The 17,737-nt window shown below is 38.5% G+C and overlaps 6 protein-coding genes and 1 non-coding gene across 9 annotated transcripts; 2 read left to right on the forward strand and 5 right to left on the reverse strand.

The window, feature by feature from the left end:
• The first annotated feature begins 35 nt into the window (after nt 1–35).
• Nucleotides 36–1,683, forward strand: LOC105565165 (borealin). Its single transcript, XM_012018146.1, has 2 exons — nt 36–1,077; nt 1,227–1,683. The coding sequence occupies exon 1, from the start codon at nt 205–207 to the stop codon at nt 1,066–1,068; it is 864 nt and encodes a 287-aa protein (XP_011873536.1). The 5' UTR covers nt 36–204; the 3' UTR covers nt 1,069–1,077; nt 1,227–1,683.
• An 872-nt stretch (nt 1,684–2,555) lies between these two features.
• On the forward strand, nt 2,556–5,730 carry LOC105565166 (caspase-1). Its single transcript, XM_012018147.1, has 6 exons — nt 2,556–2,913; nt 3,894–4,054; nt 4,289–4,565; nt 4,646–4,902; nt 5,014–5,278; nt 5,354–5,730. The coding sequence occupies exons 1-6, from the start codon at nt 2,776–2,778 to the stop codon at nt 5,471–5,473; spliced, it is 1,218 nt and encodes a 405-aa protein (XP_011873537.1). The 5' UTR covers nt 2,556–2,775; the 3' UTR covers nt 5,474–5,730.
• Nucleotides 5,731–5,967: 237 nt separating this feature from the next.
• Nucleotides 5,968–9,675, reverse strand: LOC105565167 (proteasome activator complex subunit 3). Of its 3 annotated transcripts, none has more exons than XM_012018149.1 (5): nt 9,546–9,675; nt 7,923–7,955; nt 7,477–7,797; nt 7,151–7,287; nt 5,968–7,019 (listed from the first exon to the last, which is right to left on the reverse strand). In XM_012018149.1, exons 1-5 carry the CDS (start codon nt 9,570–9,572, stop codon nt 6,797–6,799), a joined length of 741 nt encoding a protein of 246 aa, XP_011873539.1. In that variant the 5' UTR covers nt 9,573–9,675; the 3' UTR covers nt 5,968–6,796. The 3 variants fall into 3 exon arrangements, with proteins under 3 accessions (XP_011873539.1, XP_011873538.1, XP_011873540.1); XM_012018148.1 differs by lacking the exon at nt 9,546–9,675 and adding an exon at nt 8,188–9,022; XM_012018150.1 differs by lacking the exon at nt 7,923–7,955.
• A 524-nt stretch (nt 9,676–10,199) lies between these two features.
• On the reverse strand, nt 10,200–12,952 carry LOC105565168 (26S proteasome non-ATPase regulatory subunit 11). The gene is made up of 4 exons (XM_012018151.1): nt 12,294–12,952; nt 11,528–11,922; nt 11,129–11,453; nt 10,200–10,794 (listed from the first exon to the last, which is right to left on the reverse strand). Exons 1-4 carry the CDS (start codon nt 12,612–12,614, stop codon nt 10,564–10,566), a joined length of 1,272 nt encoding a protein of 423 aa, XP_011873541.1. The 5' UTR covers nt 12,615–12,952; the 3' UTR covers nt 10,200–10,563.
• A 270-nt stretch (nt 12,953–13,222) lies between these two features.
• Nucleotides 13,223–15,212, reverse strand: LOC105565170. Its single transcript, XM_012018152.1, has 6 exons — nt 15,117–15,212; nt 14,562–14,669; nt 14,344–14,462; nt 13,908–14,246; nt 13,571–13,838; nt 13,223–13,499 (listed from the first exon to the last, which is right to left on the reverse strand). The coding sequence occupies exons 1-6, from the start codon at nt 15,158–15,160 to the stop codon at nt 13,418–13,420; spliced, it is 960 nt and encodes a 319-aa protein (XP_011873542.1). The 5' UTR covers nt 15,161–15,212; the 3' UTR covers nt 13,223–13,417.
• Nucleotides 15,213–15,661: 449 nt separating this feature from the next.
• On the reverse strand, nt 15,662–15,733 carry Trnaq-cug. The gene has a single exon. It is a non-coding gene; the product is annotated as a tRNA-Gln (tRNA).
• A 236-nt stretch (nt 15,734–15,969) lies between these two features.
• Nucleotides 15,970–17,602, reverse strand: LOC105565171 (THUMP domain-containing protein 1 homolog). The gene is made up of 5 exons (XM_012018153.1): nt 17,239–17,602; nt 16,992–17,153; nt 16,658–16,902; nt 16,353–16,572; nt 15,970–16,274 (listed from the first exon to the last, which is right to left on the reverse strand). The coding sequence occupies exons 1-5, from the start codon at nt 17,449–17,451 to the stop codon at nt 16,104–16,106; spliced, it is 1,011 nt and encodes a 336-aa protein (XP_011873543.1). The 5' UTR covers nt 17,452–17,602; the 3' UTR covers nt 15,970–16,103.
• Nucleotides 17,603–17,737: the final 135 nt, after the last annotated feature.

The following is a 17,737-nucleotide window of genomic DNA, read 5'->3' on the forward strand; positions in this document are numbered from 1 at the left end:
GCGCTACAGACGCCGCCTTTATTAAGAGAGGGGAGATTCCGGGAGATTGAATTGGGGTGCCCTCCCGCCACTGCTGCCAGCCGGTAAACAGATTGAAATTCACGTTGTCCGCAACGGTTTTCTCTGCTGCACCCAACACCGCACGTACGAGAAAGAGAGAGAGAGAGACTTGGTTATCGCACGAGACGTTAACTCGTCGTCAAAATGCCGAGGACCAAGCGCGCCAGAGCGACCAGCAATTCGACGGAGCGTTACTCGGCGGTGAAGACCTTCGAGAGACACGTTCAGCTTCGTATCGTCAAGATGGAACGTGACGCACAGGCGGCTCTCAAGAGCTTCAGCGCCTTCGTCGAGGTCACAGTTTCTCGTCTACCAATGAAGATTCGTCAGTTGACGTTGGGCGAGTTAATAAACTGGCAAGAGTGCGACAGTCAGAAGGAAAACTCGCCGGTCAAGGATCTTCGTCATATGCAACCACCCGCCGTCCCTAGGCCGAGAAAAACGAACAAGACTGCTAAACGTGCCACCACCGCTGCGTCCGACGATGGATACGTGACCGAAGGTACCAGCGTGGGCAGCACGTCACGGACGACTAAAACACAGACTTTAACCCCAGCGTCGACTGTGAGGACGCGCAGTTTCACTAGAGCAAGCAGAGCAAAACTCAGTGAGATCAATGAGAAGACGGTGACAGCCAAGCCGAAGAATAAGGACCGTCGAAATGGATCTCTACAGAATAAGCTTTTTCAGACGCCAATGATGCAGCCCTTAGGCAACGTGTATAGCGTGGTCACGCCCAAAGTCAAGCCCAACACACCGTTGAACGTGCTGAGACGTCCGCGTCAAGGAGAAATGGTCCTCAGCATGCAGGGCAGCCCGCTATTGGTCTCCGCTGTTGTCGAGGAGAGAACTGCTAATATCAATGTACCTTTGGCTAACGGCAACGTCATGTCCTTGTTGCCTCAAGAAGGATTGCGCATGTCAAACATTCCTTCGCTGGATCCTGAGACAATGCATCAGTTAGAGACTCTTAAGAATCACATTGAGAAAGTTATCTCATTCAAGTAGTAAACCAATGTTAGTAAGTGTAGAATACTACATGTAATGAGTGTAATATAACAGAGTTGTATCGTTAAGTATTTTGTGCATGGAAAGAAAAAGGTGCCTTTGCTTTCTTGCTTTAGTGAAAGCTTTCAAAGATTTAATGTTCTTATAATTTCTTGCAGGTGTAACTCGACTGAGTGGATACAATTCTTTCATTACGATGTAAATATTTATAGAAATTATTTTATGATTATTTATATCTTACTGTATTGTAAACGTTCGATAAACTGACCTATGTGTCTGTACGTTCTTATTTTATAATTTTATACAAGTATAGATATTTCTAACAATAAACTTTAAATATTCATACGATTGCGCATGTCTACGTATATATGTTTAGTGTAACTAGGTTCACTTATATCGTGTAGAAATTCGAATAAATGATATCTCTTTTACTTGAAGATTCGTGACTTGCCCACTTATCAGAGGGAACTCTAAATCACGCTTGTGTTAACGATTACCAGCCTAATTGTAAGCGATACTTGTTTGTTAACATTTTTATATGATTCTCGTTGAAACGTTTGTGACCATGGGAGTCAATTCTGTATCTTACAATATAGTGAAAATGCTAAAAGTGAATAGCCTTGTCTCTTTCTTACAGCCTCCTTAAAAAGAGAACAAATCGTTCACTCTTAGCATTTTCACTATGTTGCAAGATACAGAATTCACCCCCAGATGTGTATAGCAATAACTTTAAGCCATCTGTCAGGTAATTGATGAATTCCATCTCGGAAAAATGTCGTGTCTTTGGATACGATAAATCGGACAAGGCATGTTGATTGTTGCATCGACTAAAACAAGTGGTAATCGGTAGGAACAATGTCTGGTGATAAGCCGGGTGCTGCAAGACGTCCCAGCCAAGACTCGTCATGATGTCTTTTATCATAGAAGAAATGTGTGGCCTGGCGTTATGATGCAACAATTTCATTGTCATAGAGTGAACTGCTACTTGTTGATTTTTGTTGGCTTCACTGCGTTGTTTGTTACTCACAATCAGACTGAAATCTCCGTTTCTAAATCAAAATGCGCGCACATCGTACGACACTTTCGCCGAGAAAGGAACAAATCGATTCGCATGCTCTTACAGCATCTTTTCCTTGTTTGAATTCGTAAAGAAGACAGTGTCGGATATGCACCTTATCCATTGCCATTTTTTACTTTACTAAACTGAATAATTTTTATGGTTATATTGAGCCTTTTGCCATACCAAATATCATTTTTAATAGCTATACGTCAACGTTACATAACCTTAAAAGAGAGAAAAATATATTATTTGAAACTTATTTTCTTATTTTATTTTCTTATTTTCCAAGTGAAGACTTTATCGACAGTACTTGAAAATGGGTGTAGCGGAATATAGTTCCAAAAATGAAAATGGGCGTAAAGCGCTGGAATCAGTCGAGCGAAAACGGTAACAGGCAAAACGCCGGGATGGCCGCTCTCACCAAGGTAGGGATTTGGAACGCACCCCAAGTCAGTCAGTCAGTCCAATCACCAGTTACCACTGTCGCCAGATTGCAGTCATAGCTAAAGAATTCGACGCACTTCTGTCCTTTGTCTTATCAAAAAGAAAGCAAGAGGACAGATTTAGAAGCTTCACGAAGGATATCAAATCCGATACGTAGAATATTAAGCCACAAATTTTGCGAGTGAAAGTGTTTTACTCTCAAGATGGACAAAAGAGATCGCAGACAAATAGATCATTGTTGCGAGAGTGTTGTACCCAAAATTGATATCACGAAACTCTTGCCAAAATTGCTGGAAAACAAAGTTTACAACAGGGATGACGTAAATATTCCACGGTGGAGGGTGAGTTTTATGCTAGCTGCGTAATGCAACAAAAAGGTAGCACTTTTGATAATTATTGCTAACAATCTCTAGTAATCCATGTCCCATTCTTATGCTTTTGTTAAGCTTGGAAAATAACAATTCAATTTTGCATTTTTAAAGCTTCGCATAGAATATCTGGAGTGAGCGTGAGAGAACCATAACCTTTTAGGCTGGTCTACAATACATGGAGTAAGATGGAGTAAGGAAATAAATCCATTTTATTTCTTACTCCTACTTCAGCTCTTAGGCTTACTCTCGGTGAATCAGAATGCCATCAATCAGTGTTACAAATATTTTAAAAATTATGCCCGTATTTCAGCTTCCTTACACCAAAAGCTACAAGTTAGGGCTCTCCCTTACTCCACGCTTACTCCACGTATTGTAGACCACGCATTATGCGTCCTTTACAATGCGTGGAGTAAGCAGTAAGAGAGAACCATAACCTTTATTTTTTGGTGTAAGGAAGCTAAAATACAGGCATAATTTTTTTAAATATTTGTAACACTGGCCGATGGCGTTCCGATTCACCGAGAGTAAGCGTAAGAGCTGAAGCAGAAGTAAGAAATGAAATTAATTTTTTCCTTATGCCTACTCCTTACTCCACGCATTGTAGATGACGCATTAACTCTCTGTATATGGAAACTATATAAATCTAAAATATAGGTATAACTTTTAAAATATTTGTGGCTCTAGCTACAAATACTTTGTACTCTTTACTCCGATTCACCGAGAGTAATTTCCTTATTCCTACTCATCTCTCTTACACTAAGTTTACTACACATATCGATGCTTTAGAGGCACGCTGAATTAAATTTATACAAAAGAATGACTTTTAAAATTATATCTTAAAAATATATAGATAAAGGTTGCAATTATACATCTAAATTAGGTTCAACTTTATTGTATGTTTACTAATCGAATATTATGTGCAGATGGTATAGTATGGTATCTGATTACAGAAAAAACTTGAGGCGCGAGATACAGTCAAGGATGTATTTTTAACAATTAAAACACGCGGACCAAATGCATTTAAAAACTTGATTATCAGTCTAAGACAATCCAACCATGAAGAAGTAGCTAATATATTGGAGGAAAAACATAACAAAAGTAGCAATACAAGGTATTATTATTAAGATTTATTCTTCTGTTTCTCTTTCCTAGCTCTTAATTCATTATATCAGCCTAACTTTGAGATAGGCTTATTACAAGTTCAATTAATTTTTACATGAGCGATCAATCTTTCAAAATATTTAGAAATATTGTTGAATTCTTTTAGAAATTTTTAAAATCTTATTTAAACGTATACTTAGTTACTCTAATAGTTGGACGATTTTGACATTTATTTGAATTTCAGGCAAGAGGATCCATTGACTCATCATATTTTTTCTGATAAACCTTTAACGATCCAAGTACGCAAAGCTACAAGATTCTTAGATTGCGAGTATGATGTCATTGAACGATATCCTATGCGAAGTAAGCCTCGTGGATTGGTTTTGATAATCACCAATATTGTTTATGAATCGTCTGATGAGAAACATAGATTTTCGGCAAAACATGACAAAGACAACTTGGAAAAACTATTTGAGGAGATGGGTTTTATAGTCGTTACTCATGGAAATCTAACAGGACAGGTACACAAGTATTTTAATTATATACATATAGCATATTCATTAGAAAATTATGTATATGAATATATTTTCCTTTTTATCAGGAAATGAAAGATAAGATTAAAGACTTTTCAAAAAGAGACGATCTGAGAAAGGTTGATTCCTGTTTTGTGATCGTTACAAGTCACGGTACGGAGGACGAAGATAGCAACACAGAGATCCAGGGTACTGATTATCATAGCGCAAGTAGGCAGCCAAATTATGAGAAAGTTCTTTGCACAGAAATCTTTGAGTATTTTACCACAGAAGCTTGTCCACAACTCGCGGAGAAACCAAAGATATTTATTTTCCAACTTTGTAGGTACGAGACTGTAATTTTCTACGGTTTTATATCTTGTTGATTTTGTCTCTTTATTTTTTACTTTTTGTTAAATACAAGATATAAGTTTTTTTTGTTTTACCTATTCTCCAGAGGAAAGAAAAGACAGAAAGGCGTAGCTCACAACAGAATCACTACAGATACCTGTGTATCTGTGAAGCCAACGGATGAACCCGGCCTAGAAATACCTCACTATCAAACAACAAGAAATTATTCAGATATGCTTGTAGTTCAATCTACTTTGCCCGGATATGTTTCTTACCGAGATTCCATAACTGGCAGTTGGTTTATACAAATTCTTTGTAAAATATTCATGAACCATGCTCATACGAATCACGTTCTTGATTTATTTAGTATGGTAAGTGTGAGATATTATTAAATCTAAAATAATGATGATAGTAGTATAAAAATGTACAATTATTGTGATTTGCAGATTGATATGGAGTTGAAACTTCTGAGAACAATGCACAACGAGTGTCAGACGTCGTCTGTACAGTCGTGGGGATTTAACAAACATTGTTATCTCAATCCCGGCCTTTTCATGGAATTATGATGAAAAAGAAAAAAGTATAATGCCTTATTGTACATGCGAGAATACGCAATATTTTTATGAATATTTCGATGCATTTAATTATCAGTGCCATTTTATATAAACGATATATAGTGCGTAGTGAAAAGCAGTCATGTGTGTTATTAATATATTATCGTAAAGTGAGTTCTTTTTCTCATATGTTACTCTGCCGTATAATAACGCATGAAGAAATTAAAGAAACAAACGAGAGACAATAAATGAATAAATGTGCAATGACATTTTTATTCTACAAATATGTTAAGTAAAAGTTGAGACTGAGGAAAAGCTTCGCAGTAAGGACATTAAACTACAGAATATAGAGTTTTGTATACTGTGAAAGGATGATAAACTTTAATCGTATAAATTTTTTATATCAACCATATCAGAGATGAGTCATGTCTCTTACCTGTTCTTCCATTCTTTAGTGTATGTAGTTATCTCGTTAAGAAACGTATACGGTATTTTTCACATTTGTCTATCTCAGAAAAAGGATATTTTATTTTTGCACCTTGCAAGCTTAGGACACAATTCATATCGAGCATCAGAGAATGCTACATCATGCACGTAATCTCGTGTTTGTCCTATACTTATGATTTATCGCGACAAAGCGTAAACATTTACAAAAAAGTGTACTATTTATAATTCACATGGTTTAATAGTTGGATTTATCCTAATCTCCTTACAGGTATAAATTACAAACGCAATATTCACTTGACTATACTAAATCCACTTTGACCACTTGTTTATATGCCGTTTATAAGTGCCCCAATTATATAATTGGCAAAATTACACGCAAGCGCGCTACACTAAATTTTATGACAAATCGATACAAAGAAATTATGTACGTGCAATATATATAATGCACAAATATGAAAACCTTACATACCACGATAAAATTTAAAGAATAAAATAAAAGCTTGAAAGAAACACGAGATTTCTACTGGTAAAAATCGAAAACTTGTTAGACTTTTGTCTCCTTAAAATCTAACCGAAAAATACTTCTAGTATATATTAGTGACAAAAGCAGCCAGTTGTATGAACTTAAATGTACGAATAAGTTAAGTATAATCTACATAATACAATTTTGTAGAGTTTAAGTGTAGCTATTGGTTTTTTTATTTATAGTGCCATAATTGGTAGAATAAATGATGGATTAATATCAAGGCAATTGAGTCGTGTCTATAGGATAAAAAGGGGGGAAGGGGAGCGGAGATGAATTTTACTTTATATTATTATATTTCCAATTTTATGTTTGCGTTGAATTACTCCGCATGTAGGTAAGTACAGCGCGTAAAACTATGCCTACTAGTACAAGGATTGCGCGTTGGAGGAACGTGGCCGTTTAATCTTTTCCAGATTCTTGATCACGAGATCGTGCAGCGAGCAATAACGATTGCGAACTTCGCACATGACGAGCCATAAGCTTACATACTCTTTCTCGTCTAGTTCTTGAATCGCTCTTCTATAATCGATGATGTGTGGGTATTTCGCAACTTTACTAACAATCTTTCCTCTAGAGATGAAATATCTGTAAAAATAAGGAATGACAATGAGACTTTTCCCGCGACTGTATTAAAACCAGCAATAGTGTACAAATATTAAGTGCATACACATAGATGGACATTTGTACATCGTTCATAATTGATAATCATCGCTTACCTGGAAATTTGATCAAAGAATGCAGCGGCTTCGCTCTCAACTGACTGAATTTCGGATAATGTATCTTCTTGAATGGATACACCAAAGTTATTCCCGTCCTCGATTTTTGGGATTAAAAAGGAGATCCACATTTTTAGCTAGAAAATTAAAAATAATGACAATTTCCGGAAACTAGAGTTTAATAGGCAAGAGATTGTGACAGTGACGAAAAAATTGAATTTGTCAAGTATATCTTTTCATAGAATCAAATAAAAATTTCTTAATTTTTGTTAATCAAGTTCCTTGCATGTATATTGTAATGCATCGCTATGAAAAATGATACTCACTAAATTGGAATCCTCCAAAAGTTGTCTAATGTAGGGTTTAACTATGTGAATCAAATCGCACAACTTTTTATTGCATGGTACAGGGCCACCTGGAAGTACCATAACTTTGGTTCCACTCGTCTCCTCCCCATTATTGTCCAATTTCTTCTTTTTTGCAGCAGGAGCCTCTTCGGAATGATTAAGAATGATGGGTTCTGGAATGGGTACATTTAAATCTTGATGTACATCCGACAGCTTTCGGTTGCAAAATCCAGGCGTCTCCAGTAATTCATTTAATTTAACTATTTTCTCTGGAAATCCTTTCACCAGCAACTCTTCTGCCTGCATAAGCACACATAAACAATAAATATATACTGTAATCTCTCATTTCATATACATACGAGTATGTATCTCAAGTGATGTTTTCTGTATATAAAATTGTAGACAATCAAAACAGAAAAGGTTACCTTGGTTTTAAGGGAATCCTTGTATTCTTGAACCTGCAAGATAAACTCAAAAATATATCACTTTGATAAGATGATTGTGCATAAATAACAAATATAAATTTTACAAACTTTTACTTGTTAAATGAATATTTATATATCACGTTATGTTGCAACAAAAACAAATAAATAGTATGCAAGTGTATCTGTAGTATTGATATCCAGTAGGCAATAAAGAATCGTGTTGTAAATCACGTTTATCATATCTGTATCTGTGGAAATGAGCTACCTCATTTTCCGTGTAACCACCTGGTAACACATTATTCGAGTCATTTCTTGGATTTAGAGTACTAGAGAATGTGGAAAACATTTACACGCAAGTTCAAGAGGTACAAGTTTGGAAGCTTTTAAGCAAGAATTTCTATAAATTTCAATTGGTGATTTTATACGACTTTATGCAATTTTAATAGGTTATGACAGATCATTCAGTTGTTTGTTGCATAAACGGAGACGAAAATAACTTCAAGCTTGTATTATTATAGATATAAAAAATAAAATATCCTTTTTGAAAGACTTATCTAATCATAGAACTTACAACAGTTACAACTAGTAACTGCAGAATATGCTTAAGTATGCCAAGTTTAAATAGATACTGTATTGCTTAATATTGTTTAAATAGATATCGTCTGCGAATTTATTTTATATGAGCAAACGTCAAATTTAATTTACAAAATTGAAGACATTTAGCTACGTGCAACATCAACTTTGATAGATTGTTACATCAGGCAGTTTTCTGTAAAGATTTATTACACAGTTTACATTTTTCATTTCCTACATATTTTCAAAGAGACTATAAATAAACTCTTGGTCGATGAAAGAGTGAAAGAGAAGAACCGATTACTTATAGAGTACTTGACAAATTTCACAAGTTGGTGCTCTGTCATGTATAGGAAATTGCTATGTAAATGACTATTGCGGAAATGTATGCAAACAATTAAGGGAAAAAAATATTAAGGCGTGACTAGCAACATCATTCCTCTCTTTTGCAGCGACGCAAGCGAGTTTGGAGAGTTTGTCGATGTAACAGGCGAGCAGCCAGCATGAGTCAGAGGCGACCTTCATCATTACTGAATCGAATCGCTCATACCTAACGCTACTTGTTAAACCGAGACCGCGAATACGCCATGGAGAGATGCGATTCTACGGGAATCGCTGGTACTTAATACCGCTGGGTCTCGTTTCGCACGAAAAACGTGGACGAAGCGAAGCCAAAATTCGCGACGAAAGGAGGTTAAAGGAGCGCGTACGTTTCCCAGTTTTTTCTCACGGTACTCTATATTCGCAGCAGGCGAGCACGCGCGGCGGATACGGGGACAGAGCCAAGCCGAGAGGGATCGGACGAGCGGGGACTCTTTCGCGACATAACTCGGAGCGTCGCGAGACTCGCGAGGCGGACGCGAGACAAGACGAGGCAGGACGCGCCGCGACGCGACGCGACGCGACGCGACCGTCGCTCGCTCGCGTAAATACCGGTGGCTTAACCTAAACGGTACGTCGTTGTTGCCGTGCCGCCCGAATCGGCCGGCCGTTCCCTCGTCCTACCGCTTCGGCGACGCGCCGGTCGACGATATAATCGGGATGATTTACCTTTCCTACCGTAGCATCCTCCATCATACTTTCCACAGGAAAAAATACTCTCTAAACCTAAGCACTGTGTGTCTCTTTGTTGAAACGTGCAACTTGAAACAGGAAGTCGCTGCCGTCGTGCTCCTCCGCGACTACGTCGTCAAACGAGAGTTCTCTATTCCTCGCGCAAATCTCCTTAGCCGCACTCTCGTCCTTGGCCGTACTTTCGCTGCTCTGCTTCTCTCGTGTCTAAAAATCAAGTGGAAAATATATCTCGTCCTTTCGACAGCGGGCGGAAGGCAGGAAAGAAAGGGGCAGGAGCTAAAATGCTGCCAGGCATCATAGGTGTGATGCACGCGCATGATCGCAGGCACGATCGATCTTTCAAACGTGAATCGCGCGAAAACACGTACCGATACGAAATCGATCGTGCAATGATTCAACGATTCTGATAGGGCCGGCTTGTCATTTTCTGGTTAACTGTCAACCAGAAAATAAAAAACCGACCATATCTGATAACAGTTACCTCTGGATCCAAGCGTTGGAAAGTCGTCAAACTCGAAAATTTTAATTAGATTTGGAAAGATCTTTTCAATTACCAAGGTAGAGGTTTCTCCGCAAAATGCGTACTCGATCACTTGTACAGGGCGACGAAAGAAATAAGTGTGCGAGCAATTCTTTTACTGCTTTTTATATTTGACGTTTTCGGTATTATTATGACATCTTTCTTCACTTCCTTGATTATTTACGAAAAATAATTTTAAAGACGCGGGATTAGGAGGGCCTCCTGATTAGATCTCAAGCGAATCGATTATTTCGTGTTTATCATAAAGTTTTTTAAACAATTTCTACAATTAATAAAAGCGATCCTATACGAACGTATTGGTAAATGAGCACTTGTTCGCGGCACTCGCGTGCCGTTCACGTTAATTACGAGAAAAATACAGTTAATCGACAGTATTTAATGAGAGTAACTAATTATGAATGGTTATAATAATTGCGATAGATTTTTTCTTGTATAAATACATATTAAACAGGGCTAGGTGAGTTTCTTGGCTTTCTGGTAAAGTGTATCGACGACTTTTCCCATGCTGTGTATCGTGTCTAATGCGATTTCGTAGGTCTTGTCGCGTGGCGTATCTTCGAAAACGATTAAAACGCCTTCTCCTTGGTCGAGAACCCCTCGCAGCTTCTTGTCCAAAATCATCTGCGACAGTTTCTTTTCTACTTGCGCCAATGGCAGAGATATGCACGAAGCAATATGACTCACCTGCGGAAAAACCCATGTGTAAGAAAGCAACTTTTCAAACTTATTTTCAATAATTCAATGTGCGAATAACCGATTTCTCCTAGAGTTTCATCTTGCCATTATTCATCATCGTTAAACATCGTGACACGTGTGCAATTTGAATTTTCATTCAAAAGCTAAACTTTTCAAGCCAAGTTCTAGCGCCAATTGTAAATTCTTGAATTTTCGATAAGCGACAAATCTGTGCGCACACATAATTACATCTTTTCTTTTATACACACACACACACACACACGTCCATCTTTATCGAGAGAAGAACTCAATTGGTCAATGAATTTAGAGCTGGAATCCATACCTGTACTCGTGAGTAAGGTTCGACTAAACGGCATAAATTCTGCTCCAACATAGCGTCATAGAGAGAACCAAGGTGTGCGCGTACAATTACGTCGTCTTCCAACTCCTGTCGGAATTGCTTGACCGCCTTTTGAAAATCCGCTAGCGATCGTCGATGACTGGCTTCGGCTACTGCACGCATCGCATCTAAATCCAGTCCCGCGTATTTCACCGCCAGTTTGCCGGACATGATGGTCTGAACATCCTCTGGCGTGCGCAACATGATTTTAGACAGTAACATATATTTGAGCGCCGTCAGCGCCTTGGGACTTTCAACACTGTCATACCTAAAAATAGAAAATAAAGATAGCACGTCTTTCGTAAAGGTCGACTACGCGGTTTAAGACCATGATCGCAATACCCTTCGAAAGCTTCGTAAAAGTAAGAGTAAGCAGTCTTGAAGTCTCGTTCATCCGCAGCGTGTAGTATTCCCGATTGAAGATCCAGAGCCGCTTGCATCTTAGGTGGACAGTAAATCGCGTTGGCAGTTGTCCTGGCGCTGGTAAGCGCCGCTCTTGCTTTCGCTAAATTACTCAACGCATGATATGTCTTGCTCTCTAATAATTGAACCTCTACTAAGAGCTGCTTGTCATCCAGCTTTTTGAGTTCTTTGAGGAGAGCGGATCCCAACTGCAACGCTTCGCTGAACATGCCAGTATCGAAGTAAAGGGCTATTAAGCGGGCTTCTAACGATTGCCTTAGAAACGTTCTGCGTTCCTCCTTTGCCCATTCTATGCATTCTTTGCACAACTGCACCTACATATATCACCTATATCAGTACATTCCATATTTTCTTTCTTACAAGTCTGCTTCATCATTTTTACAATCTTTGCGATATTTTTTAAGCAATAATTGGAGCTTTACAACTAGATTAGCTACAAAGTTAGCTGTTACAAGCCGAAAAGAATTTGACATGCATGTCTCGAGGTGACTCGTAACAGAGATGGATCGACAATGCAAAACTGTGCCACATAAATTTCTATACATTAGCCGTGCACAGTCTTGCGTCATGTTATTGTAATCAAGTCTAATTAACATTTTTAATCGGCGAAAGCAAAACTGTCATAGCATAACCTAATAGCACAAGCTTTCCTCCCGATCTGGTAGAGGAAGAAAGGCTATATTACCTCGATACCGATACCAGCCTCCAGATCCAGGAAGAAGTCAACCAAGGACCGCACGAGCTTGGCGGCCTTCGCTTTACTAATGAGACTGAGAAACGGCCTGGTGGCTTTGATCAACTCGGCCAGTTCTTTCGCCTTGCCCTCCTTCTTGTAGAGCTCGCCCAGGTGCAGAATACCCTGCTCCTTGACACGAATGTTGTCCTCGTCATCGTCGGCAACGCCGATACTCGGGTCCGAGACGATCTCGTTGAGCAACGAGATACCTTCGCTGCGGTTCGTCACCGAAACAGCCTGGGCCCGTTCAAACAACATCGCACCGGCCATCTCGAGCGATTGGCGCCGCTTCCTCGCGTGGAAAGCCTAATCTCCTCTTCCGCGCACTTGGCTCGCCGACGAGGCTGCAAGGGAAAAGGAATATGTCGCGAGTCACGAGCGAAACGTTGCAAGTCAGCGAGGACTCGCGATCCCCCGCGTGCACCGTGCCTAGTGCGGTCTACGTTGCGCGCGGCTGCGATCTCACGCTCCAGCGATCTCACACACTCTCGCGTGCGCGAATACGTCTATTCGCTCTCGGCTCTCCGCTCGCGTTTGCCAGCTTGTCACTCCTCACCGCGCTCGTCAGATCCCCGAGACCGCAAAACTCGTGTCATGCTGCTACGTGAGTCAAGCCAACTACCGTTTAACCTTAGATCACCGAGTATAGTCAGTGCCGTCACTCGTGTCGAATCTCTCACCTCCCGCCATCTCGCATCGCCCCGCGTCGCCGCGTCATCGCGCCATTGCGCCCCGCCAAGTTCAAATAGCAAAAACGACATCTATGTAGGTGCAAACTCACGGATATGTAGATACCTCTTTCGACTGCTACGGCACGCCTGCTTCAATAGCAAATTCAATCAAAGTACGCAACATTTTACAAAACGTTATCCACACTATTGTTTACAATGAATAGAAATTTCATTTTATTGCAATAATCGAAACCTTTCCCGACAGAAAGAAAATAACTTGGACGTAACCGTACAAAGATACAAAATAGATTTAATTCAATAACCGAACAACTTCTGTTTAAATCTTGACAGCACATCACGCAACACTGTTCCGTTTAATAAACTGTTGAAAGACGTCTCCATCTAACCGCTTTCATTGCACGACAACGAAAGTGAAGCATTCTTCAGCATCAATACTTGCAAATTGCACAACACTTGTTCCAATCTAAAAAATAAATACAGATACATATGTAATATGACGTACGTTAATTCAAAATAATCATTTTTGCGACATACTTCTTCTGGAGATCTTTTATCTCGTCGTATGTTTCAGCAAACTTCTTTAATCCAGCATTAATCGTACAATACGTTTCGCCTTTCGACCCAATTACATCTGTGATGTTCTTTAAAGCGTTGCAACATTTTATCAATATCTCTCGAGTCTCTTCCCATTCGGCCTGCGTTTCAGGAAGTATTATCCCATTACATCGCAATACGTCCAGAGGCTCCAAGAGAGATTGCAACTTGGATGACATATCTTTTACAATCTTCAATGTTTCGTTATCTGTGAAAATACAAATGTAAAGAACAAATAGTGCCTAATACAATTTTCATTTAAGCTCAAATCTCTTACTGGTGCATTGTGTAACTGCGATCAATTGGGCATCTGCCTCTTTTTGCGCTAAACTTAAATTTATCATATCGCGTTCCCTAGTTTTAACTTTGACCAATTTTTGGGTATCTCGATCAATCTCTTGTGCCACAGTGGCTAATTGTGTGACCAACAAACGCTTTTTCTCTTCAGTCTTCTTCTTCATTATGAGATCTGTCATTATAGCTTGTAAATATTCGTCATAAAGAAGTCCAAGTTCTAGATCTTTGCATTCGGCCTCTGTTTTCTTTTGCGTGTCCATTGTCAACTGCGATGGTGTAATTGACTGCTTGCCTACAGCTATCTTCTTTCTTGGCACTTCTACGAGTCACGTAACATAATATTAAGAGTATACAATAGTGAATGAAGCAACCGATGAAACTCGGTACAGAAAAACACATTCTGATACAACTCTTACTATGTGATTGCGCAAAGTCATTTGGCATCATGGTTGCTCTACTTCGAGAAGGCATTCTTGAAGTATTCATAGTATCTGACAAGCTTCCTACAATCTCCGGTATACTTGTATTGCAAACTCTACGAAAACGTACGTTAATTGTGCATATATAAGTTTCACACCATGCAATTTTTCACCTGACTCAAATATATACATAAATCCTACAACAGAAATTTTACCTTCGAATATTTCTTGATCTGACAATGTCTCTTTGCTCGTCTTGCATTGTTCGTTGCTCTATCAAGTACCTGACTTGAATCTTTCTCTTACTGTGCTCGTTGTGAGTCCTGAAATTATATTGTAATTGAAATTGACCGTTCAAGATGACAACGGTGCTTTGAGATCGAGAAACAGCAAGGTCAAATAACACTGCAAGACAAAGCAATGATAACGAAACGAGAAGTGGTATTGTGATGATTTTCCAGAAAGGATAAATCAAGATGATCAGCGAGAGACAAAGGATTTTGAGATGTCCAAGTTGACTGAGAATCTGTAGAATCTTTCCAAGAAAATCTTCGGGACATCTACCAATTGACTCATCATCGAAAACCCCTCCTTAATTTATTAGTAAAACAATACAAATGGAACATAATTGATTTCAATTGAGCCAGTTAGTGGAGACAAATTAATACAGAAAATATGCAACGGTCAAACAAGGAAACGCGCTGGATCCTTGTACGATATCAAAATTAATCGACAGAAACACAATTTCAAATTTCTTAATTCATACATACACAAGTCTTCCTCCTCTTATTACTATTGGCACTCGGCTGCTCATCAACCACTGACAATGAGCCGACACGGCCACGGTTGCCGCTCCCTTGCGGCGAAAAGTTAAGGAAGGAGAGCGGTCGATTTAAAAGCCGCCAGGAGGAGACGGCAGAGTTTAGGCTTAAGATGTTCGGAGGATCAGAAGGAGAATCAAGCAAGTCGGATTTGATCAAACTAATGAGATTTTTTATGTGGGTTTTCAAGGTAGGACAAGCGAAAATAACGTGATTGAGGTCTTGACGCTCTGCACCGCACACACACATACATACATAAGTCACGATATATGAATATCTAGATGCGACGCGACACAAAGGCAGACCGGAAGTGCTCAGTTTCAGAACAGTCAAGACAACTGGTGGCATTGAATCGCGTCCTCCATTTTTCTTGTAATTTATTAGGTGAAGAAAAAAACATGTAATATATCGATAAATATGTTAAATATAATGTATTTTAAATATCAATATTTACAAAAATTTGAAAAAAAATTTGGGGCGGTTTTAAAATAAATAGGTCCCACCGAGATTTGAACTCGGATCGCTGGATTCAGAGTCCAGAGTGCTAACCATTACACCATGGGACCTTGCTTCATAGAGCTCTTTGTACTTGCTATTGTACCAAATCTAACAATATACGTCCAAAAAATCAATATTTCACTCTTATAATTAAAGTGTGTTTTCCATTAGACGTATTTTTTATCAAGAACCTTTAGTCTTTGAATAATTGTATGACTTTATGTCACATAACAGTTTTTATACAACTTAATAAAATTGTGCATGTTACAATTTTAACAAAGGTATTAACAAAAACGTATACAAATTAGTTGACACCATTTATACGCTTTATTTATTCGTGACACTTATTTATAATTTACGTATCTTTATAAAATAGCCATTATGTATAAACATCTTAGACATATATTACAAACAAATCTGTCTAGCTGAAGTAGCGAGCTAAGCTGACTTGTTCTCTCTCTCTTCGATTTGTGTATCTAAATTTTTATTATTTATTTCGTTATACTTTCCTTCTGCTTCTGCACTTGATGTATTTGACGGAACTGTACTCGAGTCATCTTCATGACTCTCTTCATTTGCCGACTCTTCTGCTTCTTCCTTCGGAATTATCTAAGAATATTTTTAACTCAATGATAACAACTTTAAGTAAATAAAATATTTGGGTAAATCTCATAAAAATAGTCTCACCTTATTCCTTGTACTATTGCATATTTCGAGAAGATTGTACTTTTTAAATTTATAGTAATTGGGAGCGATAGAGAGTAAACAAATGCCACGTATCACTTCAACAATCACAGCTATGTCTGGATTTTTTAAGTCTGCCTTATTACCTGGATTTTTTTTCATTATAATTTCTGCCAAGTCCTCAATAATTTCATTTCTTTTAATGCTGTTATTGCTGCGACGGCTGGAACGTTATTAATTGAACAAGTAAGGTAGGAGGATTACCAAGTTTGGCATGGAATTAGACAAAATACTATCTATTAACTTACTTAAACACAATGCTGAACGTTTTAGGCTCCTGGGCAAAATACCTCTCAAACAATTCACTCGCTTTTGCCTTTATAGTGTCCATGTATGCTTTGCATACAACTTCAATTGGAAGTAATCTCAACAAGTATCTGGTACATTGCTCTTTGGTCGTGTCCAACTTGGAGACAATTTTGGTAACCAATTCTAATGGATTTGGGAGTGTACTTGCTATAAAAATCATATTTTTTACACCTGTGTCCACTACCTGTGCAAAACAACGATATCGATTAATGCAATTTTGTTAACGCAACAATTATGCCAACAGTTAAGCCAACAATTATGACAGAAAAATACCTGAAATCTTCGAGAAGGCAATGGCATCTCACGTTCCGTTCTGAGTTCATTGATTTCTTTCTCTAGAGCAGTCGATATGTCCTCATCATCGTCAGCATCCTCCAATGATTTATCAGCTTTCTTTTCAACGGCTGTGTTTGTCGCGCTTGATGTTTCAGATTTCTTAAAATAATAAAAAGCAAACATACCTCGTATACTTCTCTCTGCACTTGGTACGACACATATTTAATTGCAATTATTTATATACCATATTTATGTCTGACGCAGATTTCTCATCTGCAAATAAATTGAGTAAGTTGTAGGCATCGGTAATACAGCCTCTCTCGTGAAAGTTGCACGTGCATAGAAAACCCGTCATCCCGGATTCCAAGACAAATTGTTTACGCTTTTTAGAGTCGTGGCGATTCGCGACATATCTGTTACTTCTCTTTCGTGTATTCATTGCACCGTTTGTCTGCATTCATTTATTAACTTTTTCTTTTCCTTATCTTTCGATTTCTGTTCCTATTCTCTTTTTGAATTGAACAACATGTGCTAATTATTTCTTTCGTACCGATCGGAGATCTCCGATAGTATAAAGAACATAGACGTAAGAATAATAAAGATTGAAACTGTGTCCGATTTCCAATGGAGTTTCATCGGCTAGAGACATAAATGCAGAGAAGGTAGCTACAATTCCCTAGGAAGCATCTCTTCTATTGGATGTTGCGATATCATGTCAACATTAAAAGTTTGAATATATTATG

This window comes from Vollenhovia emeryi, unplaced genomic scaffold, assembly GCF_000949405.1.
Source record: "Vollenhovia emeryi isolate VEMERY1.0 unplaced genomic scaffold, V.emery_V1.0 DF939155.1, whole genome shotgun sequence".
NCBI lineage: Eukaryota > Metazoa > Arthropoda > Insecta > Hymenoptera > Formicidae > Vollenhovia > Vollenhovia emeryi.